The sequence below is a fragment of the Pectinophora gossypiella genome, chromosome 17 (assembly GCF_024362695.1).
Source record: "Pectinophora gossypiella chromosome 17, ilPecGoss1.1, whole genome shotgun sequence".
Lineage (NCBI taxonomy): Eukaryota > Metazoa > Arthropoda > Insecta > Lepidoptera > Gelechiidae > Pectinophora > Pectinophora gossypiella.
Window position 1 is genome coordinate 4,165,679 of NC_065420.1, and position 26,729 is coordinate 4,192,407.

The following is a 26,729-nucleotide window of genomic DNA, read 5'->3' on the forward strand; positions in this document are numbered from 1 at the left end:
TGAAATAAAATTGTATTACCTTAATAAATTGCTTACATTTACAAATAAGTACCCTTAGACCATTTTTAACATGCATAATTCTACTACGGAAGTGTTACGTATTAGAGAAGCACCATAAAAAGCGTCTCAAGATTTTTTACCTGCTTCATGTTTCAAGTGTTTCAATAAGTGTTTTAAAAGAGGGGGCTAAGAAGCGCCCTAGTAGACAGGTAGCGGCAGTAAAGTGACGGCGCTACGAGGCGCCCACACCCACAGTTGGTCACGGCGGGACGAGCAACGCGCGCGGGTCTATTCTCACTTCGCGCCATTTTCACATTTTCCACATTCGAACTTTTTAAATCTTAAGTACTTTAGATTTTTTCCTTTTTAACACATGGAGCTTTTATTATCTACTTTTTAAACACGTTCGGATACTTTTTTGGCATTGGCTGGAAATGCTATGTGAATTTTCTTTCTTTTTTAATAATAATCATATTTTTTTAAATATAACAATATTCTCGGCATGCGACAGATTGTAGTATTCGGATTTTATTTCTAATAAATTAAATTAAAATGAGGTTACGGACTAGAGTGACTTTTCAAACCGAAGGTTATAATTAAAAAGTTTTCTAAAAAGTAAGTTTTTAAACTACACGTAGAAAGTGGGTACTTTAATAACGGTTTAGTGCGTGAAGAACGATAAACATGGCAGTTAAATCTAACTTTATGACGACTATGTGCAGTTACAAGGACATAATTGTTATTGTAATGTTGTCATTACTGTGTTGTGGAGATCAAACCCTGGCTGTAGAAGAAGTTGCAGTGAATCTACCAGCGTCGGTAAACCAGACATACGAATTGGCTAACGACGTTTGCAGCGAGTTCTATTCGGCGGAAGAAGTAAGATTTTTAATGCCTTACTATTTTTTTTTTAGTAAGTACATTCACGTCGTAATTAAAAATAATAATAATAATAAAAAAGTTTATTCAGGTAAAATCAAATATAATAATTAATTAATCAGGTAATTATCTAACTCACTTTAGTAATCCCTTATCCGCGTGGACATTGCTATAAAATTATTTTTATTATGTCTATAAATCATAAAGTAAATTTATTTTTGCTTTTTTTGATGACGTAAAATATAAAAAAGTATATTAGGTATTTATTTTGTAAAATATTGTTTCTCTGCTGATTATCTGTAACTTTACTGGGCATTAAAAATAAATACAATAGTTACAAGCTGCATTTTAATAAGTATGTGTACAAATTTGAAGAACTTTTTTTGTTAAAGTGAACGTAAATATAAACTCACGTTTTGGTGACAATAGGGATCGGCTAATCGCCCATAACCATTGTCCATCATGTTAGAAAGTTTTCAGTTTGTCGGATTTCACGACATGCCCGGGAAGCCTAGCTATTGATCACGACTTATTCCACCCCAATCTTAAAAGTAATCATCATCATCACCAGCCCATTAACGTCCCCACTGCTGGGGCACGGGCCTTCCCTATGGATGGATAGGGAGATCGGGCCGTAAACCACCACGCGGGCCCAGTTTAAAAGTGATATTATACCTAATTTAGGCAAATCAAAACACTGTTTGGGCAAAACTGTCTTATTTTTGTCGATACAAGAAAAAAAAAAGTTTCTCAAACTTATGTTTGTTTACATACAGAAGGTGTTACTATAGTAACATGTTATACATGAATATACAGAAGTGTCAGGACATTAATAAAGTCCATTAGTCCAAGGAGTTATATTTTGAAATTATTTAATTAAATCGTTAATTTATAGTTTTGTTTTCATCGAACATGGGGTTCAATAGTTTCCTTGGGAGTGAATGTGAATCAAAGTCAGATTCAGTTTTGTCGGAACCTAATCATAATTTCCAACGTTATCCCATTTTCACAGAGTCCACTTTCCTAACCTGAATATTTGGTAGGTCTGGATTTTTTAAAGATTTTCGGAACGTATTGATTCTAGACAAACAAACACAATTTACGTGTCTCTTCTCTTCTTATCTTTATATTTTCTTGTGGATTGTGAGGTGGAATACCAACCTCAACAACCCTGGTGTCAGGGTTATTACTGAGCCGCTAAAGGCCCCTGACATGGCTTACGTGTCTAACTAAACCCTAATAGGAAAGGAGGCAACTCACACACAGCTTTTGTAGATTTGAGGCGATTCTCACATGACCAGCGACGTGCCGTTATTTTCCCGCGCAAATTTGAAAAAAGCAGCCAGTGTCCTTACTAAAGAGTTTTTACAACAGACACGCTTTGGGAACATTCTCGGGAAGGAATTTTGTAGCGCTGCACAACACGGCGAAGCGGTGTTCGTGTGTTGAGCATCAGCGGATTACATACGTCCACGAGCAAGAATAAATACGTATTTTCACTTTAGTAGTATTTCCCATTAGCTTTACGACAAATTGAACTGTAGGTACGTCTCACTGAATGTCAAATATCTTATGGTGACAGGGTCAGGCGAGAGAATCAATGAGGGTCAAGCGTTCTTCCAACGGCTACCTGGACTGGAGAAGAAACCACCATAGATTAAAAAAATAGGAATCGAACCTTTACGCTGCTGGCCACGCCAACCCAATACACCACCACGAGCTAATAGTAAATCAATAACAACAAACATAATGCTAGAAACGTATGACGTAAGCGGAGTTATTAAAGCCTTAACATAGACAGGTAGCCTTATCATGCAGATCTCGACAATAAAGTACTACCGATATCGAGATAATCAATAGTCCCAAATATCGACATTTTCGAAGGTGACCGGCTAAAAATACCCTCGACAACCGCGGGAAGACACGACGTTATGCAATTTGTACTAGAGCCTGTTAGCAAATATTGACCCGTTGAATAGCTTCGGTTCAACCTAGTTGTTTCTGGGGAAATTTACATACTTACATAAAACATAGAAACATAAAACGTAAACACACGAGTATATCCCAATTGGGGTAGTCAGAGGTACAATCTAAGAGCAAAAGTTCCGTCACTGAGCCCAGCGAATTATTTGTAAACAGTGGTGAGGGAAATTGAACTATTCTCAGTAGTTCCTTTAGCAGTTCCACTGAAGGAACTACTGAGCATTTTTTGTCCTTGTAGTTCCTTCAAAGGAGCTAAAGGAACTACTGAGACTACCAAACCATAAAGTTATGAACCTTTAGTTGTCTAAATTATAAAATTTATGTTTTTGTAGGTGTTTTTGGTCTATTACAGAAACGACATGTAACCAGGAGGTCTTAAGTGCAACCAGTTAATTCATTACTTTGCAAGAAACTGATTGGATTTTTGCAGCTTATCGAACATCCATCGCTAGATGAACTAAGCACCCACACCTCCCCGAGCTTTCTGTTAGACCAACGTTATAGGTGGCGAGCCGTATCGCCGTCTATAATAGTCGAACTAACTGTGTTAGTGAACATTAAGAACTCATTGGTGCAAGTCCAGACCGGGATTATCCGTATCCCTCGATCCGTACAGCACAGAGCCACAGGTCATTTCGCAGCCAATCCTATTATCTTAAGATATATATAGATATACCGAATGGTGATAGGTGATCAAACCATCCCAACGGCAATATAATTATGTACTTAATAACCATTAGCAACTAAGAGGAAGATCTAGAAGGACGTACATTGACCAAATTGGAGATGTCCTTAGAAAAGGTTTAGTACGATCTACTCTGAACCGGCGATCGTGTGTGAAAGGATTGATGAATGTCGAGGAAGCAAGAGAAATATGTCAGGATCGAAGCAAATGGAATTTCATAGCCTCTACTTAACCCGTTGGGAAATAGGCGTGAGTTTATGTATGTTAATAAGCATTACTATATTCGTCAGCGGGTTGAAGCTCGGATGTCCGACCTGACTAAACTTCGTATGATTAACTTACGTACGGCTATTGTGTTATAAAAACATAAAATACTTACAAATATAGTATATACTTAGATATTATCTTTATTTCGATAGTAATGTTACGGAACGACGTCATAGAATTTGTCAGTGAAATATTAAAATAGTGGCAGAGTATCCGAAAGGCTATTTTCTACCTGAATTGCTCTTTAAAGTCCAATGTTGTCTTCATTCAGGTCAAATAAATACATCGAATCATAAAGTTCATTATTGGGTACCGTACGAAAGTGGGGCCTTATATAGTTAACTAACATTTATACAAGTACCTCTGGTTATTATGTGTCCAGTTATTACCAGACAACCACAGTAGCACCCTGAAAATTGAACTTTTAAGGCGAATATATCCGTTACAGAACGATTATGTCTTTAAATATCACACACAGCACGAATAAGTATATATTTTTACAGCACGACTGCTCCAACAACTCCGCCTTTTGTGCTTATTTTATTATCCGTTTATACATACAACGGCTAACGGTATATTGGAACGCCGACTTTAATAAAAGAATACCCACATTCCCATAAAATACAAGAAAAAGCATCTTACAGACATTTTTAAACTTGCATTCAAAGATGTATCACAAACCATTTCGAAGATATAATGTTACAACATTCAGCCCCTTGAAGTGGCCCAAAAGGCACAAACGATTGCTACACATTTGAATATTTTCCTGATTTGGAATTCAACAGGAATTGGTAACACAGAATAAGTTACAGCCACATTGAAATTCAATAAAGTCGGACAGGCGAACACCATCCATTTTGCTGAAATCATCGCTTTTTTGTTCCATAGCTATCGGAGACAAACGAAGTGAATTCATTATTCTGAGTTATGGACGGCGTTCCTAAAAGGTTTTCATTATATCAAAGCTGTATTATCCTCTCAATCTTTAAGACTTCTGGGGGGTTAAAAAGGCCACATCGAAGCAATTCATCTAAAAAAGCAATATTGCAATTTGACATTTATTACGCATATAAAAGTAAGTGCGCAATGCAATCAAATGTCAAATAGCAATAAATTGCTTTTTTAGATGAATTGCATCGGTGTGGCCTTTTAAACCCCCCTGTAGTGGAATGGGGGTGAATAAAAAACTTTAAAATGTGTTCAGATGTTTGTCTTCCTTTATAAGACTTAAGTACTTATATAACGTTAAACAAAGTCGCTGTAATCCTGTGGTAAAGCGCCGGTTCGAACCCCGGTAACGGACTTGCACCAATGAGTTATTATTTTATCTTAAGTGCAGTTTTATCATTATAGACAGCGATACGGCTCATCAAATATCACGTTTATCTAAAAGTAAGCTTGGTGATGCGTGGATACTTGTTCATCTTGCAATAGATGTTCTTTTGACTACCCGAGTTGGGATATAGTCTATAAATATATATATAAAACGCTTTTATGAATCAACACTGATCCAGATCAAAGACGCAAGTATTAAAAGTGATTTTGAGTTGTCTTATGACATTGGCCTTATGTAGCCGCTGTAAGGCGTAGTAAATGAAGGTTCACCTCCATGGAAGAGGGTGTAGGTACGAATTATTTCGGGATTCTGTTGACAAACACCATCGCACCGATTGCATCGACCGAATCACTCGCGTAAACAAAACATTCGCATGCCATTCACTTGAGAAGTACTCTATTCTCTCCTTAAATGCATTCCGAGAGAATGTTTCACTACTTGTTAATAACTGTCTGATAGCCTATCCAACTTAACCGAGATAAAGGGAGGTAGGTCTGCGCCACGGAAGAAGTCCACGGAAGAAGAAGTATTACGGTCGAGCATTAACATGATACACTTTAGTATCATGTCACATTAACTTTTTTGACAAATTGAACCGTAAAGTCTCACTATATCCTCGTAACGCCCGGATTTCCAGACACAATAGTTAAACAATGGGATTTGGATTTTAAAAGGCATTTGGGACTTACGACCATATAAAAATATATTAATGCGACAGGGTTCTAACGTGGTACTAACAGAATGCAGTGGAAAGTAGAATGAATCTACTAACATTATAAAGACGTAAAAAAAGTTTGTTTGTAGAAAGGTAATCTTTGGAACTTCTGAACTGATTTTGAAAATTCTTTCACCAGCATGAAGCTACTTCACTGCTGAGTAACATAAAACATACAGAGTGTTAGTGAGACCGTATCGCTGAGAGAAGTTGAGTTTTCCGTCGGAAAACTCATGAAAAAGTTAATGTCTTTAAATTATTTTCTGTTCTAAATGAATCATCCCCCTGAGTATTAGGTACGGCGGTGTCACTAACACCCTGTAGTCATCCTTATCTTTACTCTCTTACATAGTAAGTATTGTTCCTTATTCTATGCTCTAGTACCTACTTATGGTTATTTCATATTGTTTTCGCTGAAGGAAGCCGGAAAGCTAGCATTTCTATAAAATATCCATAAGTAGAGTAAGGATGACTACAATGTGTGTGACACCGTACCTAATACTCAGGGGATGATTCATCTCATGATTCTGAGTTAATATCACGTGGAATTGTCGTCGCAAATGTCATCATCATCATCAATTTAGAGCCACGCTCTTGTCGGTGCAGCATTTTCCATGCTACATTTTTAGGGAAAAATAGGGCAGTGGTTTCCCTCTTGCCTTCCGCCCCGCAGTACAGACAGTGTATCAGTGGCGGAGGACAGGAGTCCTAGTATGGCTTTGTAATAGACTACCCTGGGCGCCATCACACTAGCGTCAGACAGAGTACTGCGGGGCGTCGCAAATGTATGGAACTGAAAATAATTTAAAAACAAACTAACATTTTCATGAGTTTTTCGACGGAAAATTCTACTTCTCTCAGTTATCGGTACGGTGTCACTATACTCTGTATCACACATCACCAGCCCATTAACGTCCCCACTGCTGGGGCACGGGCCTTCCCTATGGATGGATAGGGAGATCGGGCCTTAAACCACCACGCGGGCCCACTGCGGATTGGTGGTTATTAACGACTGCTAATGCAGCCGGGACCAACGGCTTTACGTGCCTTCCGAAGCACGGAGGAGCTCGAGATGAAAACTTTTTTTTTTTGTGGTCACCCATCCTATGACCGGCCTTTGCGAAAGTTGCTTTACTTCAACAATCGTAGACCGAGCGCGTTTACCGCTGCGCCACCGAGCTCCTCAACTCTACTACTTTTAAATTAATGTATTACTATACAGAGTATAGTATAGTAATACATTAATTTAAAAGTAATGTTGTCTGTTCCTTTTTCACAAATAAAGAAGCAAACAGTAACATTAATTGGACTCAAGTGTTTTAACATGCACGTCATCGCCTACGTCACATCATAAGTGCAGATAAACAAACGAATACACTAAATAAATATGTCAATAATATATTGTTTAGTTTCCACTATTGCGACCCCTTTGCCTAAATAAGTATTGTAATAGTATAAGGTCGATGACTGATAAAACGTGTATATAAATTATATTTAATTGGTTTTTTTCATCCAACATTATTAAAGCACATAATAACGGGTTCTTACCGCGTTTAAATGGGGATATGAGACTCCCGATATTTCGACACTGTTGCATGAGATTGGAGTGGAGTAGGTAGATCCATAATTTTCTACGAGCAGTTGCCGCTTGTTTATGTTTTTGATATCGGAATGTTCGGAACCATCTGAACTCGCACCAAACTCACTACGACAAACCGCACTCACTGTGTCCTCACGTTTTTTCACCACATTAGGCCGTTTCAAGCTTTTTACAACACCTACTACTGGATTCCACATGCTCGATAATTTGAACCCGTCTTCCCTGTTGAAAATTTTATGTCCAACATCCAACATTAATGTATTTATTTTTGACTTCTTGCTTCCGCATAAAATCTTAATAGAGAAAAACGACCTACCTACCTACCCCTCGTACAATTGCTTTTAAAGAAGTATTCGATTATTTGTAGAGACTTGAGGCTACTCTTGTGTGTGTTCCTGTGTCGTCTAGTCCTTAGGTACCTACTAAGAATATTTTCGATTTTTTTTTCAATAATTTATGTAGGAAATCAATTTCGCCGAATGCATTTGTTTGCTTCTTTCTTTCCATTTCATATAACTTTGACCTTTTAATTATCAAAGTATATTTTTCAGGTGCAGAGCTGTATCGAGAAATTTTCAAGTGAGTAATTATTATTATTATTAAGTACCTACTAATAAATAGAAGAAATAATTACTTACTACTTAATAGTAATATTTATAAACAGAAGAAACTTAAGTTTAATTTTATTTGTTTCCCGCATTAGTGTCTTAGGTAGTGGTTGCCTGGAAGAAATTGATCTAGAGAAATAATGCCGCTCAAGTTGTAAAGTGTAATTTATTTGATTTGAAGAAACGCGCACGTATTACTCTTAGGTACTTTCGGTCACGAGCATTAATATGTATACACTTTGATACCATGTCACATTAACTTTTTTGACAAATTGAACTGTAAGTCTCACTAAATGTCAAATATGTTAGTGCGACAAAGTCCTAAAGTGGGTATATTATATTGCTCATGACTTTACATAAATAGGAGGGCATGGCTAATTGCCAAATAAATGTTTTAATGTTTCGAATCAGAGATAAACCTAGCCTGTATGTATGCGACCTCCTCGGTGGTATTTATTTTTTTAATTTAATCGCAGTGTTAGACTGTGTAGAAATATAAACATATAGTATTTTTATAAGTCCGAAATAAACTTTTTATTATTATTATTATTATAAACGTTTGTCACTTGTCTAGGCATTCACAGACAAAGAGCAGCACGAAGAGGTCCGTGTTGCTCTCTGTCACAGAATATAAGTAGGTAATAACATTTTACAGGTGTCGAGAGGAACTTCACATTCCCCCCTCCAGAATTGCAGTACATATGTCGCAACCACCGACAAGTGCTTTACAAAGTGGCTGCTCTGAAAGTCATGAGGATGGTGGTTCTAGTCCCTCAAGATCCCAATGCATACGTAAGTATCTCAATATATTCCTTATCAGACAAAAGCGACTGCCTGTGTGACCTTCCAATTCGCAATTTGTATTCTGAGGTAAGAAACAATTTTTATGAGAAATTAATGTCTATACAGTTCGCGTGATAGTGTTTTTGAGTATGTCATAGAATTTGATACATTTGGCAATTGCTTGTTATGCGGCTTATCATCATCATCTCCATAGCATTATCCCGTTTTTCCCAGGGTCCGCTTACTGAAGAAATCCTTGGGTGTCGGGACGGTGAAATTTATTTAATGAAATAAAACAGCAGCGTCTTGTCTTGTGTTGTATTGAGAGAAGGGAAGAACGAAAGCTCCGCGAATGAATGTAATTACAAAAGTGTTTCCATATTTAAAATACAAATCTTAAATATATTTATATGTTTTCAACATAACTCCCAACAAGGCAAAAGATAATGCTTCGATAATGGACTGTAAGTATATAATTAATAGGTAACTGATTCAAATGTGTGCGATAACTTTTGCATTTGTCAGTGCTATGAAGAATAGTTTGAACTATCTATTACAATTACACATTCAACTTATTATTTATAATATTATCTATTTATAGTTTTAGTTTAAGTAGGTTAAGTTTAGAAGATAAGTACTTTTAATTTATCTAGCTTAAGTTTGGAAGGTAAGTACAATTATGTAAGTATGGTTTACTAGTATATAAGTTACTGTAATTTTACAATAAACATAACTACAATTATTTTTTTTTTGTTTTTCACTTAACCTTTTTAACTTTTATGTTATACAACCACTGAGGTAAGTATTACTGGTAAGTACCTATGTAAGTATCTAGTATTTATTTTTTACATTTATAATTAAGTAAAGTAAATTAAATTTTAAGTTTATGAACTTGTTACATAGGCAGCTAGTAATAGTGAAATCAATTATTTGCTCTTATAGCTATTATTCGATTATTTACTCTTATATATAACTTAGGAATTGTTCCTTTTACAAACGTAAATTGGTAAGTAACCAGTCTTAGTGACATAACTATAATTTAGTTAGGAAAATGAATAGTTTTACAATTCAACTTAATTAAACTTATTAATTAACTTAGCCTAAGTCTCTTGGCATCCTCTCAGGCACAATTAGGTTACCTGAGAAGCATCTAGGCCTACGAGAACTGGACAACCTTATACACAGGTAATAATAATAATAGGTAGTTAGACTGAGCCTGATAACAACTTACTTAAATTGTTAGGTATTTAATTTAAAGGCAATATGCAAACTTTAGTTATAGAAGTTTTGTGATAATTACCATTTGCTTTTTTAACTTCCATGGCTCTTATTTTTCCATCACTACCTGGAAATACCTTTGTGACTCTAGCCATTGGCCACGTCATGGGGGGTGTGTCCAATTCTTTCAGAATGACAAGATCGCCTATCTTTACATTTGGCATGTTATCTTTCCATTTTGGTCTATTCTGTAATACATTTAAATATTACACTCTTAATTAAGCGTAAAGCATTGACAATCCAATAACGTTGGTTTAAACTAGACAAAATTAATTTTTGACTTGCGTGCAAAAGCTTGTTATGTTCATTTTCAATTATCATACAAGTAATTAGAGATTGCCTAGGTAATATAATTTGATGCATTTGGTTATATGGCAAACCAGAATGTTGCAGTCTACCTCCTACCCGGAGAAGACCGTGAGCATCTATAAACGGGTTAAGCCCTCTTAAAGAAGCTTGTACTTGCATACTGTTTTGCAAAGCATTTAAATCTTTAGAAAAATACTTGAGCTGTTCGTGCTTTATAAGCAGAGATAATGCATTGTTAGTCTCAGCAAAGGAAACAAAGTTTTCTTTAATTTTGGCCGAGTTAGGTTTAGAATTATTACAAAATCTAATGACATATGCAAGTACACGTTTCATTCTGTTAATATCAGAATATTTGTGAATAAAATTATCAAGGAATGACGACCCATTTGAGCTCAGCGATACCGCCGCACAGACCGCCTCGTTCTGTGAACATTTAATTTCAGGAATGTCCTCGGGTAATTGGTAAGTACAATTTTTAAATTTATAATTACAATCTGACATTTCCTTAGGCCCTGACCACCATAAGTGGTGATTTGGTAAGTCGCAGGGACTTGTTCCTCTGCTCAAGCAATCTGCAGGATTTTTATCTGTCTGTATATAGGATCAATTAAAGTTATTAGTACATTCAGTAATTAATTTTGTTCTATTCGCAATATAAGATTTTAATTTGATTGGATCGGTCTTCAACCACGCCAATACGACTTGTGAATCTGTGTAAAGGTGAACTTCATTTACTATCTGTTTCTGACTAATAGTATTGTATACTTTTGAAGCTAACTTGGCAAGTAAAAGCGCAGCGTTTAATTCTAAACGTGGGATGGTTAACTGTTTAGGTGCAATGGGATTTATGCGTGACTTAGAGCATAATAGTGACATTTGAACTTTACCTTGCATGTCAATAGTTCTCACATAAATTGCACAACCATATGCCACATTGGATGCGTCTGAAAATCCTATTAATTGAAATGTTTGATGTTCACTTTTACACATTGTATTCCTTTCAATATGAATACTTGACATGTTAGTTAAGTCATTATAAAGTGATTGCCATTTATTATTTAATTCTGGCGGAGGAATAGAATCCCAGTCTGTTTTGGACAGCCATAGCTTTTGCATAATATGTTTGGCTTGCACAAAGATTGGTCCAATCAGTCCAAGAGGGTCATAAAATTTACTGATAAAACTTAAGATTTCTCTTTTGGTCTTGACAGATTGCTTAGGCGGGGGGGAAAATTTAAAAGTGTCTGAATTGACGTCAAAATTCAACCCTAACGTTTTAACATCTTTTTGCATGTTAATTTCTCCAGAATACCTCTGTTCCTTCGGAATATCCTGTAAAATACTGGAATCGTTGGCTGACCATTTATGCAAGAAGAAACTACCTTTAGATAACAATTGTGAAAGTTGACTTTTTGTTTCTATTATTACATTTAAATCATTATGAGTATACAATATGTCATCAACATATGTTGCATTTAGAATTACTGGGACAGCCAAAGGATATTCATTTTTAGATCTATAAGCTAACTCATTTAAGCACCTTGTTGCTAAAAAAGATGAGTTTTTTAAGCCATAAGTAATAGTGTTTAATTGTAAACATTTTATGGATTCATGGGGGTCATCTCTCCATAATATATTTTGGAGTGACCTCTGACTTTTTTCTATTAAAACATTTCTAAACATACGCCTAATATCGCAAGCGAAAAAATATTTATTTAGTCTGAACAACAATAGAGTGTCGAATAATTCGTTTTGGACCACAGGGCCATTCAACATAATATCATTCAGAGAAATTTTATTTGTTGTTTTCATAGATTCGTCAAATACTGTACGTAAACGAGTACTAACTGCATTTTCACGTATGACAGGGTGATGTGGCATAAAGTATACCGCATCTTTGTTAAAATCGTAACTAGAAATATCGACATAGCTGGCATGGCCAAGGTCTATGTATTCATGAATAAAACTTTGATATTCTTTGAACAAAGCTTCATCTTTATGGAGCCTTTTCTCTAAATTCAAAAATCTGCGCATAGCGAGAACTAGAGAATTCCCTAAAGTATTGTTTACATCGTAAATTGGAATCTTTAAAGGCATTGAGACTTCAAATTTATTGTCAACAAGTTGAACCGTTTCATTAAAATATTCCTCACAATATTTTTGTTCAGACGTGGGGTGCTCAGGATATATTTCTGGTACAGCCTCAGATTTCCAGAACTGAATAACATTAGAATTTAAGTCTGTTTTACATTCTTGACAAAACAAAGAAACAGGGGTACTCTGAAGTTCATGGGGAGACTGTACGGGGACTTTTCCTGCAACCAAATAACCAAACTGCGTGTGAACGAGTCGGGGTGTCGCGGGATCGCTGAGCTCATTGTGCTGGTCCTCAAGCTGGGGCAGCAACGCCTGAAAAAAGATGTCAGCAGCTAATAAAATGTCTATCTCGCTTGTTTTATTGAATGTGTCATCGGCTAGTAATAAATTTTTTGGAATGTTAATAAGTGACAGGTCAAAACTGTTTTGTGGCAAGTTAGTAGTTATTTTGTCCACCACTAGGCAGTCAGTATTAACTTTATAGGGATAAGCACATGAAAATATGTCCACTTGCAAGGAACTTTGTATTTTCTTTCCAGTTTTAGCAATGCCAGAAACCTCTGTGTTTGTAGCTAGTAGATTTCTCCCAATTAGATTAGCTAATTTAGTTGTAATGAAAGATGACTGACTGCCAGAGTCTAATAAAGCCTTGACTATCAATTCCTGCCCATTTCTAGTTAATATTTTTACTTTGGCAGTAGGTAACAAAACTTGGTTGTTGTCATTTAAGCCTGACAGCAACGTTACCCCACCCTCAGTACTAGATGATGATGTTTCATTTCCATCATGCAAGAGCGTGTTGTGATTTTGCTTGCAGTGAGTGCATTTAAAATGAAAGCGACATTTCCCTGTATGGCTGTTTAAGCAGGTTTTGCATAGCTTTTTAGCTTTTATACATTCAACACGTTCTGCAATCGATGCAAGCAAAAACTTGGGGCATGAAAATATTTTGTGATCTGACTTACCACAGTAATAGCACTTAGCTACATGATTATTTGTTACTGCAGCAGTAGCTTGTACTTTCCTAGCGCCGATGACATCATTGTTGCTCGAGTTTTCGAGAGCTAGGGCTCTTGTTTCAAGATATTTTATGAAATCTGTAAAAGTTGGGGATTGAGATGAGTTCCTATCCAAACAGTAAGCTCTATTAGTGACTGGGTCGAGTTTGCGAGATAGAATGCATACAAGTATGCTGTCCCATTTGTCAACGGGTTCATTTAAATTTTTTAGAGCTGCTACATGCTGTTTTGCAACAGAAATTAAATTACGTAACATGGTTACATTTGGCCTGGGTATCGAGGCAAGATCCAATAACTTGGATATATGTTCAAATACAATTTTGTGACTATTATCATATCGATCACGCAGGATTGTCAATGCTTCACTGTAACTTGAGCCTTGTATTGGTAAATTATTAATAAGATCGAAGGCTTCTCCTTTTAGAAAACCACGTAAATACACAAACTTTTGAATGTCAACAATGTTAGAATCGTTATGTACAAGCGCCGTAAACAATTCGATGAAAGGTTTGTATTCTAGGTACTTGCCGTCGAATGGTGGTATTTGGATATCAGGGAGTTTTAACTCGGACGTGACGTTATTAGAACCGCCACTTGGCTTTGCCGCCGCCGCCGTCGTCCCGAATCTTGACTGCAAAGTAGTGCGCAGTAAGTCCATACACACAAAGTAGGCCTCTTCAACAGGAGTGGGATCATGGTCGTCGTTGACCTGAACAGTCAGGTCTATATACTCCTTGAAGATGGACTGGGCATGTTCTTGCTTCGTGCGTAACATTTGTTCGGATGCGGACGCGAGGAATTCCGACGTTAGCGAGTTGCGTAGGCGCGTCATCGTGCCTTTCACATATTTCCGCCTGTTAAATAGCTCGTTGTCGCTTGCCATATTGCTGACTAATTACGTAAACAAGTACTGAATTGTTTAAATTTACTTTTCCTGAAAAAAATATGGTCGCTCGGTATACGAAAACGTGGTAAAAAAATGATGCAATACAATTCCTGTTAAGATTGGGATCGAGATCGATTGTATTGAACGACAACGTTGATTGCTAAAAATCGCTCACTTCACTCCGAACATCGCGTTTTTTGTAGCAATATTAATGTTCCGTAATATGCTATGAGTGAGTGAGATAGCAATTTTATTTGTATTGCGTTGTCCTTTGTCTTCGGCGAGTTTGACGAAATAAAATCGTTACAAATAAACGAACACTATTGAAGTTCTTCTTTGTAAATTCGGTTACACGCAGATGAAGATTGCTTTCTCCGGTTTTGAACACTTCGACGTCGGTGTGTCCTTCCGCCGCGGCAACGATGATTGAGTGAATGAATGAAGTACAATCTTACCGCGTTGCTCAGGAATAATGGCGACTGGAATGGACTCACAAACTTGCCCGACGTAAACTTCTGACGCAAAAATCGTGCTGATCCGTCGCACCGTTTTGGCCGCAAACACCTGTAGATGAGCTGCACACTATGCTCACGTTGCTCGAAGGACCATGAAGAAATCCTTGGGTGTCGGGACGGTGAAATTTATTTAATGAAATAAAACAGCAGCGTCTTGTCTTGTGTTGTATTGAGAGAAGGGAAGAACGAAAGCTCCGCGAATGAATGTAATTACAAAAGTGTTTCCATATTTAAAATACAAATCTTAAATATATTTATATGTTTTCAACACTTACCTAACCTGAAGATTTGACAGGTCCGGTTTTTTACAGAACTGCGACTGCCTGTCTGACCTTCCTATTCGCGAAGGGAAACCCAGCCTAATACAGGTTAGGTCACATACCTCCGAAAAATTGACAAGTATGTGGGTTTCCTCACGATGTTTTGCTCACCGCCGAGCCCATGAATTCAAAAATTATTGGTTTAGCTCCATGCTGGATTTGAACCTAGTTTTTGTCTTTGTTTTGCGTGTTTTTCTATAATACAGGGTGTTATTGACACTATACCCAATATTGAGGAGTTTATCAAGTGGGGTTTTCCGTTGCAAAAGTATGAAATTGAAAATAATTAAAAAAGAACATCAATTTTGGGACGGAAAATTCCACTTGACATTAACTCATAATCGTAAGTTGAATCATCCCCCTAACTTTTCGGTACGGAGTGTCGGTAACAGCCTGTATAATGTGTAGGTATGCTATTATGGAAGAAATAATCATATGCTTTAAATTTACAGATAGAAGCGAGACTTTACGAAGACAAATCAGAAGAACCTGTAAAATTTTCCATAGACAACAGCTATAACTATACAGCATGGACAACTGTACTACATAACGATGCAACGCCGTCCATGTGGCGTCGAGGGCCTGATGTGCCCTCTTGGGGGGAGGGTAGCGAGAAATTTGAAGTGACCTTGGGAAGCTCACATTTCAACATTAGCCCTAACAAACAGCGTAAACTGGACGCTACCTTTCAACTTAATCTTGTTGGTGGTAAGTTTTTTGATCATTTCAATTGATATAATGTTACTTTGTGAGACAGCCTTTTGTTTGATAAGGACATTGCAGGCTTGAACCACCTAACTGACCGCAAAAGTAAGACGGTTCCATATTTCGGAACTCGGATGGCATATTAAGCCGAAGTCCCAGCTATTAGACGTAAAACACATTCAAAAACTCCGGTTGATTGAGAGGAGACCTGTGCCCAGCCGTACGATGTATGCCTATATACATTTGTTTATGTATGTTTCTAAATTGTTGGCTACAAACTGGTTGATTGGCTTAAGGCAACTCGCGAAAAGGTATTCTAATTCGCAATTACCATAGCTTTACTGTAAAGAAGAAAATTACGTGAACAAAAACCGAAATTCACCCATTTACAGGGCTAGTATTTTATCGTACCTATTTTAATATAACAGGAATACGGTTTAAAATGACGTGTTTATTTCCAGATTTAAATTCGTGTTCTGTTATCGACATCATGCATGTGTGTCGCTCATCGATTCTTGGTGATTTCTTCTCAACCACGGTAAAGGTAAGACGAATATCAACTATAGCTTCAGCCTTTAATGGCAACTACTTTCTTAATTAGGTAGTATAGCCACACCCCGGACACTTCATACAAACAACCTCGTTTTACACAGACACCACGCATTGACGTTATCGTACACGCGCATCTGTGTGTGTGACGTCTGACGCCGTACGATTCAAGTCTAAACTATGTTCGAGGGGGTGAGGTAAACCTAGCTCAGACGCGGGTGGCGGGCGGAGAGTTGCCGTTCTATACGTGTTATTATTCCTTATTCTATGGTATAGGTATAAGACAAAAGTCTCGAGTTCAAAAACTTCACACCATACCACTAGGTAATAACTATTGTTGGATACTGGTCATCATAGTACTTTCACGGACCAATGATGGAGCTTGGTGCTGTGGTGTGAACCTATCATAGGTATCTATAATATCTCGCATAGTCGGACTGGATTCATCCCTCTATAATCATTTTGTGATTTTAAAAACCTGATGACTATAAAGGACAATAAAATAATGATAATTAATACCACACCTGAATACCGTTCCTTTATAGACGGCGATACGGCTCCCCACCTATCACGTTAGTAATTGCTATTTAGCAATAAGACCGCAGATTATGCTTCTCTTATAATCAATAAAGAAAAAAAAAGTTTAATACGATCTACTCTGAACCGGCGTGCGTGTATGAAGCGATTGATGAATGTAGAGGAAGCCAGAGAAGTGTGTCAGGATCGAAGCAAATGGAATTCTATAGTCTCTGCTTACCCCGGTGGGAAATAGGCGTGAGTTCATGTATGTGTGTATAAGCAATAAAGCGTTTTTGTATTGTATTGGTGCTGATTCCAGTACACACTATCTAAGTTTATTTTAAGTTATACCTGACATTTTTTTATCCGCCGAAAAGGAAAGGGACGGGTAATCGACAGGCATAAAATTTATAGAACACACGTCAATTTAAGGCAGAAATCTAAAATTTTTACATTGGTCAATAACCCGACAGAATTTAGTCCCTTTCCTTTTCGGTGGATAAGAAAATGACAGGTATAACTTAAAATTAGCAGGTGTCTGCAGGAATCGGGGCCATTGTATTGTTAAGTCTAACAGAAAGCTCGGTGAGGTGTGGGTACTTAATTCATCTTGCGATGGATGTACCTCTACATACACCATTGGGATATATAGTTATGAGCTTATGTTCTATTATGTTTGTGAATAAATGCACACGATTTACTATAAGTAATTATCATAATGACTATATTTTCCAGGCAAAACCAAACTTAACAATAACGATAGAAGACATTCCTATTCACGACAACTGCACTCTTGACGTGCGTGGGAGCGCAGACAATGTTCTACTGAAGACGACCTACCAGACGTCTTTCGACAGTCCACAACCGAACCTGAAAGCCGACGACCAACATCTGTCTGTACTGAGCCAACAACTACCCATACCTGGTAAGTCTTTCGCCCTTATGCCAGATCTCTAAAATTTTGCACCACATTGTAGCGGATCCAACTAGTTGGCCACCTAGTTCCGCTCACATGCAACAGATGGCGCCACATTCAATAATGCAGTCTTCAAGCGGTCGTGAAACGCGGTATCGAAGTTTTCACGGCAAGACGTACATATACAACTTCCAACACAACACTGTTGGATCGTCGATCCATAGTCACACTACCAACTTGTGGCTAGCGGGGTACTATGCTCAGTTCGGTACCCCGAAAACATCCTTTGGCGGCAGCACACCCTCGCCGCCAAAAGATGATGCCCTCAACGCTTTCCCACATGGAAATTTACCAGCTGCGTTAATGCCGGTAAACGGAAATAAGTTAATGCCATATACTCGTAAGACCGAATGTCCATTTAACCCTTTCACGGACAGAGACTATGGGTCATTGATGGTCCATAATAGGTAGTATGACACCTTGGAATCTGAACGTCCGTAGACGTTCTGTCCTTGAAAGTGTTAAAATCCAAACCGCATCGATTAACTATTGTATCTGGAAATCTCGACCTTAGAAGATTGAGAGGCAACATATTTTAAAACAATATTCGTCTATCCGTCTTTCTATAGTTTGCATCATGTTTTGTATGAAAAAAGAACAGATCACCTTAATCCCCTATTGCACGACAATCGACCTTATCACGTAAAGCGATAAAGCAACCTAGAGCTAAGAGCTGACTTAGGTCGTGCTTGAGCTAACCTCCAATCCTGATGAATTCATCTCACCGCGTGATGTCTCGACTTTTTTTACGGTGACAGTAACATAATGGAAATATATTACACAAAGGACATTTGATAATTTTTAGTCTCATTTTGTCGCCAGTGTTTGGACTATCTAACACCCAGCTACCTAGGCGAGTGGTGCTAATGACACTTCTTCCATTTGCAGTGCCTGAGGCAGCCAAGAACGTGTCGTTAGCAGCAGAGCCCACCGCCAATGGATGGGACATCCTCGTCAGCTGGGCACCACCCAAACGCCAACCAGATACCTACAACCTGACACTGCGGGCTCCGGGCATTCTGCGATCGGTTATTTTACCTGGGGTGAGTGGTTGACGTCCCTTCAGCTGAACCAGAATGCACAATTGTGTAAGAGAATGTATTTTTGGGCTGCTTCGAAACGTAAAACATTCTTCTTCTCATTCTTAGGTAATTAAGAATTCGTTGTGCTAATGATCTGGATGGCCCGGGTTCGAATCTCAGTGAGAACAAATCACAAAAATCACTTTGTGATCCATAGTTTGATTAAGACATTACAGGCTGATCACCTGATTGTCTGAAAGAAAGATGATCCGTGCTTCGGAAGGCACGTTAAGCCGTTGGTCCCGGTTACTAGGTACTTACTGTTGTAAGTTAGTAGTCGTTACAATATTAACCCTGACACTAGGGTTGATGGGGTTGGTACTCCACCTCACAACCCACACGATAGCAGAAGAGAGGAAATCATTTATAACTTGTTAAGTGATTTTGGAATCACTTATTTTGTTTTAAGTATGAGGGTTTCAACAATATATCCAATTCCATTTGTAACTGTAAACTATTTGAAACCCGTGTGAATGAATCCTAGACTCCAAGATCTAACTCCGTTGATGGAAGGTTCCCGGAAGGTGGAGGAATTGTCCCGGGACAATTGCTCCAATTTTATTCAATGGGAAGTTCTTTTGGGATTTTCGACCACATCGTCGCTTATCATCAGGTGCTTCTGTAGTCACACTGGCTCATTGCTGAGAATCGCGACTACGAATTATTTCTTTCTCAGTTGCATGGACAGCTCGATGCAATGTTTCCTCCAACTCTCATCCTCATTGCATCGGAAATGCTTTTTTTATACAAGCCGAGCCGTGGTAGCCCAGTTGGTAACCTATTAGGCTGGTTTTCCCTTCGCGGATTGGAAGGTCAGACAGGCGATAGGTCCGGTTTTTTACAGGCAGTCGCTTCTGTAAAAAACCGGACCTGTCAAATCTTCAGGTTAGGTAAGCGGACCCTGTGAAAAACGGGATAATGCTAGGGAGATGATGATAATAAGCCGCATAAATTCAAAAATTTCATTTTTTTTTTAATTTCATTTCATAACAAGCAATTGCCAAATGTAACAAATTCTATGACATACTCAAAAACAATATCACGCGGACTGTATAGACGTTAATTTCTCATAAAAATATTATATTATAATGTGGGATTTGAGTTTGCTCAATTAAAAAACAGTCTATCTAGTACGGTTCAAACACTTATTTTTATTTTATTTTCTCCGTATTACAATAATATAATATATTGACCTTTTTAATAACATATTTTATATTTATATTATATTACAATATATTGTTTCTTACCTCAGAATACAACACAGCACACGTTTCGCGACGTTGCCGGCGATGCGCATGCTCTATACAATGTGTCAGTAGCCGCCACCAACCCAAGCGGCAAATCCTACAACACCGGAAGAGCATTTTTCCCAGGTATTATCCGCTTTTTCCCCATAAACATAAACACAAGGAAAGCGAGATTAATGCGCAATTTTCCCGTAAAATCCAGAATTACTATACGTACAGTAGAAATCCCCAACATCTACGAAGAAGAAAACAAAACGAAGTTTAAATTAAGAAGAAAATTGAACCATTTTATTGTAGAATTGTAGATTTATTGATGTGTAATTACAGCTTGTAAATGATTAAGTAAATAAAAATGATTACATATGATTATGATTTTGATTATTTCAATAAAACAGTCCAAAGTTTAATGAGTGCATGAATCGTCAGCTTTAAGTTACCTATAACTAAAGACCATGCTGATTGGTCAACACAGCCACAAAGTATGATAATGCAGGCTTACTGAATAAGCAGACGCTTATAAAACATAAAAAATATCACGTCGGTAATTCTTATTGGTCACAAGTGTGATAATACTACTGCTCTCAGGTGGGGAGGTACATACATACATACATAAACTCACGCCCGTAATCCCTAATGGGGTGGGCAGAGCCACAAGTAATCAAAGACAACTTGCAGCCACTGTTGTTGTTGTAGGTGGGGAGGTGCTCGTCGTAATCAAACAATTCAGCAATTCTCTTGAATAATGTTATATTTTCATAAACATAAACAATGTTAACACTCCAACTCTTCATAACAGATTACCGCAACCGAACAAAATTACACGTCACCGCCTTTTAAAAAGGCGGGAAAGCGTTCCCGTTCGAAAAAGAAGAAATCAAAATAAAAACAAATGAAATAATATGCCAGTTCCAAATTAAAAATAATAAAGTCGTGACATAGATTCACGACTTTATTCCGTCTGTTATTAAGTTATATAATCTAATAATAATTAAATAAACATTACGAACCCTAACAATCGTCCATCCTGACAACGTGTGCGTCCCCGCGCACGACACCCGGTGGAACCCTAACACAAGTGACAAGTTTTAAAAGCAATTTTATCCCGCACATGACGGAAGATACACATGATAAACAGTATAGTAACAAAGAACCAGTTCATCAGGTAATATAACAATAAATGACCCTATTGTAGACTTGTACAGTCGCAATATCATGTACCCACTTTAGAACCCTGTCGCACTAGCATATTTACTCAATGAGACTTACGGTTTAATTTGTCAAAAAAGTTCAAAAAAGGACCGTACCACAGCCTGAACACTCCATAGAAGATAATCTCGTTTTAACCGTATGCCTGACGCGTAAGTGTGAGACAGACTGTCCACGCCCTCTCCCTTACTCCTTAACGGCTTACGGACGTTAAGGGTGGTATTAATAAACTAATCTCAGCTGAGACTGCCCTCAAGATCATGCTCAAGTCTAGCGTCGTGTCACTCTTTTTCGACCGTGATTTTAAATTTACAACTACGGTAGGTACAGTCATGAGCAACATAATGTACCCACTTTAGGACTCTGTCGCTCTAACATATTTGACATTTAGTGAGACTTGCAGTTCAATTTGTCAAAAAAATTAATGTGACATGGTACCTGTTTTTATATGAGAACTGTCACAATGACATGAACATGTCTTGAAGCTGAGATTAGTTTATAAATACCACCCTTAGACTTAAGTGAGACACAGCGGGGGGCGGGGGAGGGAGGTAAATCTAGCTTGGTACCGATACGAATTTGTGCGAGGCGCAGAGTATTCGTTCTCTAGATCTCTATTTAGTATGCTTAATTCTACGCTTTTACGAAAAGTTAGTGAGTTTTTATTTCACCCTTACATCCTATTTAATGTGACATGATTAGCATGACATATCTCTCGTCCCTTTCGCACTAGAAAAAGTTTATCCGTCCTACTGTAAAAAAGTAATCGCGTGTAACACATTCTCAGTTTCGTCCAATAATCAACCCTTTCCATGTACAAAATAAACTTAACTTCAACAGAACGGCGGAACTACCAAGCGGTGATCATAACAGGCTCTTGGAGTATTGTCCTGACGCTGGCTATCATCATCATTGGAGGCATCATCTGGTGGCGAAGACGGAAAGCCTCCGAGCTAAGACATCTTTATTTCCAGGTAAAGTTGGAAAAGAGGCATATATTTGTATTCCCTCTCTCTCTTTATTTAAGAGCTGTGTTCTTGTTGGTGGAGTAATCGCCATTCCTATCTTCTTCCCTTGATACGATAGGGGGTGATATCCTTCACCCCCTGATACGACACGACCTGCACCGTCTCTTTTATTTGTTACATAAATGTTCTCCGAGGTCTACCCCTTCCTCTCTTTTCTTCAATTTTTCCTTCTATGATGTTTTTTATAAACGCATCGTGTCGTATCAGGTGGCCTATCATATTTCCTCTCCGGTTCTTTATGTGTTCCCATAGTCTGTTTATTTATACAGTTATTTTTACTTTATTTTTGCATTTATAATTAATAAGTACATATTTATTTCGTATAAGTATTGCACCTTTATTGTTCTCCCGTAGCTATTCTTGTACTACCTCCGAGCTGGCTGGAAGAGATCTCTCTTAGAGATAAGTCCTCCCTTGTTAGTACGTCCATTTCATGTTTGTAATATAACTAGTTGTTAAGTGCAATAAAGTAAAGTGTTTACTTAAAATTAACTTACTTCAATAATATTATCTGCCTATCTATTCAGTTCAACTATCGAATATCACAAAAGTCATTTTGAGGATAAAACAAAGGCGATTTACGCGATAGCATTGGAGTGTAGGTATTCACATATTTAAAAACAAATCTAATAATATATACAAGTCGATAAGCCTCATCCCATGAAATAACAAGATAGGGCAATCAGCAATGTATGTGAGGTGTGAGGGCCTGGTTGGCAAAACTCTTCAAAAATGTGTTTAGGATGTAGTGAATACCCTAAAAGAATTGTAAAAGCCATAAAGCCAGGGGGGTTAAAAAGGCCACACCAAACCAATTCATCTAAAAATGCAATATGGCAATTTGACATTTGCGCATATAAAAGTAAGTGCGCAATGCACACAAATGTCAAATAGCAATATTGCTTCGATGTGGCCATTTTAACCCCTTGGCCTCTTCGTTTGAAAGTTATGTATGACCTTGTTAAAACCCGAGCCCTCAATCGTCCACTTTTTTGTTTTCGTTTTGCTACTCTATACGTATTAAAGATACGACACACACAAAATGGTTTCTTATTGTGCATTTTTTTTTTGTTATTTGTAGTTAATTACAATCACGATGAAAATATTTTAATAGATACTTATTTCTGTTCGTACGTAGGCGGCCATAAAATCGACACAATTTTGAAATAGTCGATTCGGTATAAATTAAGATTTACAGTTTCATCGTCACTCTGATTAAATTAAATTAAATGAACCCAATCGATCGCTACTAGCTTGAAAAGCCAATCTAACCACATCGTCTATTTCCTCAGAGTCCACAACTAAAGTTACCGAAGGAATGCCTGTCGGAGTCGTGTCCAGAGTCGGGATTGGAGGACAGTTGGGAACTGCGCTCCGAGAGGCTGCTGCTTCACGAGGTTATAGGGGAGGGTGCCTTCGGAGTTGTGAGGAAAGGCACCCTGGCTCCCGGCGGGCGCGAAGTCGCGGTTAAGATGTTGAAAGGTAAACATACCGTTATACTGTCTACTTCTGTAATATATACCTATTTCACCAATTGTTGAAGTCTATAATATCCCGTCCATAATTTACCTAGCTGATAGTACCTAGTGCTGCTATCACATAGCTGCCCAGCAGATCAGACAGTTTATCAGCAAGTGGTGAAACTAACATTAACCTACGTAATACCTACGGCTTAGAACACCACGTTTAATGACGAATCTATTACGAACTATCGAATTATAAAAGCATCCAGCCGGGAAAACTATTACCACCGATACCAAAAAAGCTATACCTACATTCAAACTCACATCATCAGCTTTTACAAAAAAATGTTGGATTGACAAATCCCTGATTATGAATGTTCAGACTACCCCACCCTGGAGGAGATTAGATCGTTCAGAGCAGAGATGGAGCTGATGAAGAGTGTAGGGGTTCACCCGCACATAGTGAGCCTGGTCGGGTGTTGCAGTGGACGACGACCGCTGATCGTTGCTGAGTATTGCAGTCGAGGAGACCTGCTTAGTTTCTTAAGGTATTTTTATTTATTTCCTCATTTACATCTACCATTACCTACAGGTTTATCCCAATGCGATAGTGTAGTATGTATGGCAAGATCAGTTTTCTGTACAGACCCCCAGGACATACGATTACGTATACTTTGTACATCAGATATATCATCTCCCTAGCGTCATATCACATTTTTATTCACATTGGAAAAAAGCCTAATGTGGCACATATCTTATTGTATAAAGTCCGCACCGTGACATTATAGACAAGTCCGGTTTTTTTAAAGAAACGACTGGAACCTTCCAATCCATTGGTTTAGCCAGAAACTTGTACCAGACTATAAAATTTAAGTACATTTGACCGAACCATCAATACAACCTATTTGATTATTATTTTCTGGTCTCAATGCTGCATTAGCCATTATCCATCTTTTAACTTTGTTCAACCTTCCAGGTGTTCCTGGGACGTAATGGTGTCCAAACGCAACGGTAAATACTACAACAACAATCTAGAAGGTTCCGAGTACAGGAACGATCTGTTCAAGAAGCCTCAGAGAGACTCCAAACTGACACCTCTCGTCGTCAACAAATTGTACGATTTACAAGGAATTTGTGATTCGGACCTCAGCCCTTTGGATTTACTATCGTTTTGTAGGCAAATTGCTATGGGAATGGAGTTTTTGGCATTAAACAGAGTGGTCCACAGAGACTTGGCAGCAAGGAATATTCTAGTAACAGGCGACAGAACGCTGAAGATAGCAGACTTCGGTCTATCAAGGGATGTGTACCAGGAGAATCAATATAAACAGAAAGGAAATGGAAAGATGCCCGTGAAATGGATGGCCTTGGAGTCGCTTACACATAGGATATATACTACTCAGAGTGATGTGTACGTATGAACAGATATTTTCTTTTTTATGAGCAATTTCTGACTGTAGGTATAATGTGGCTTTGAACAGCAATCCCAGCTAGATTTCATAGTATTAAAACAAAACCAAATTTAGAGTAAGTGCCTATGAATCTGCTGATACAAAGTTTTGGTGTAGTTTGTTTTAATAAAGCACGAGTGTTTAAAAAAATATCACAATGCCAAACTTCCAAAAAAAATTATATCTTAAAGAGGTCAAAAGTAACTTACATGTATATTTTATTTTTTCTTGATAAAAGTCGAAGGGAAATATTTGTGCATATTAAAAAATCCCAAGCGTTTGTTGCATTTTTTTATGATTTTACTATAAATAATTCTACTTACTATTTCCACAGCTGGTCGTTCGGCGTGGTGGTATGGGAGGTAGTGACGGTAGGGGGAGCTCCATACCCTGAAGTGCCAGCCGCAAGGCTCCCCAGACTGCTCAAGGCCGGATACCGCATGCCAAGACCAAACAACTGCAGTAAACAACTGTAAGTATATTTTAATATCATGTCTCTTCAGAGAAACAGACCACGGTTCATTGACCTCTTATAATGGTATGACCCTTGGAAACGGATATCGCCTACAGACGTTCTGCCCCGGAATGTTTTAATGAATGAAACAAGCTTACTTATCTCGTAACTTAAATACCTACTTCCTGGCGCTTCCATTGTTTATAAATTGTTTGGTTTACGCGGTTATTATCATAATTAAAACACATAATACTGGGTTCTTACCGCGCTAATCAGAAAGAAGGTAGAAAGATATGTTTGCCCTTAGAAAATTATGGATTTACCTACACCACTCCAATTTCAACAGTCGTCCCGTGATCATGGCACTTGCAACAGTGTTGAAATATCGGGAGTCTCATATCCCTGATTAACGCGGTAAGACCATGGTATTATATGCTTCCATTGTTTGTCTTTCAAAGAAATGATAAAATATATTCAGGTTTATGTACCTTTGCTCTATAAATACCACAGAATAAATAATAACACTACGTACCTATAGAACGGTGACCCTCCGCTCCGCACCAATTCGCGTCTGGCGCCGACTTCACCTCCCCCGGGTCCTACATTAGTCTTAAATGGCTGTAAGTCCTCCGTGCTTCGGAAGGCACGTTAAGCCGTTGGTCCCGGCTGCATTAGCAGTCGTTAATAACCATCAATCCGCACTGGGCCCGCGTGATGGTTTAAGGCCCGATCTCCCTATCCATCCATAGGGAAGGCCCGTGCCCCAGCA

The 26,729-nt window shown here is 38.0% G+C and overlaps 2 protein-coding genes across 2 annotated transcripts in view; one reads left to right on the forward strand and one right to left on the reverse strand.

Annotated features, from left to right (window-relative positions):
• Positions 1 to 204: 204 nt before the first annotated feature.
• Positions 205 to 26,729, forward strand: part of LOC126374312 (tyrosine-protein kinase receptor torso-like) — a 30,399-nt gene continuing 3,874 nt past the window's right edge. The window contains exons 1-13 of the mRNA XM_050020862.1: positions 205 to 879; positions 8,017 to 8,044; positions 8,729 to 8,865; positions 15,733 to 15,988; positions 16,447 to 16,529; positions 17,789 to 17,978; positions 18,918 to 19,072; positions 20,364 to 20,484; positions 22,405 to 22,538; positions 23,885 to 24,074; positions 24,438 to 24,603; positions 25,032 to 25,466; positions 25,841 to 25,978. Coding sequence (XP_049876819.1) covers positions 685 to 879; positions 8,017 to 8,044; positions 8,729 to 8,865; positions 15,733 to 15,988; positions 16,447 to 16,529; positions 17,789 to 17,978; positions 18,918 to 19,072; positions 20,364 to 20,484; positions 22,405 to 22,538; positions 23,885 to 24,074; positions 24,438 to 24,603; positions 25,032 to 25,466; positions 25,841 to 25,978 — 2,228 coding nt within the window. The 5' untranslated portion in view covers positions 205 to 684. The remainder of the gene's footprint in view (positions 880 to 8,016; positions 8,045 to 8,728; positions 8,866 to 15,732; positions 15,989 to 16,446; positions 16,530 to 17,788; positions 17,979 to 18,917; positions 19,073 to 20,363; positions 20,485 to 22,404; positions 22,539 to 23,884; positions 24,075 to 24,437; positions 24,604 to 25,031; positions 25,467 to 25,840; positions 25,979 to 26,729) is intronic.
• On the reverse strand, positions 9,161 to 13,608 carry LOC126374367 (uncharacterized). The gene is made up of 2 exons (XM_050020981.1): positions 13,506 to 13,608; positions 9,161 to 12,852 (listed from the first exon to the last, which is right to left on the reverse strand). The coding sequence occupies exon 2, from the start codon at positions 12,538 to 12,540 to the stop codon at positions 11,047 to 11,049; it is 1,494 nt and encodes a 497-aa protein (XP_049876938.1). The 5' UTR covers positions 12,541 to 12,852; positions 13,506 to 13,608; the 3' UTR covers positions 9,161 to 11,046.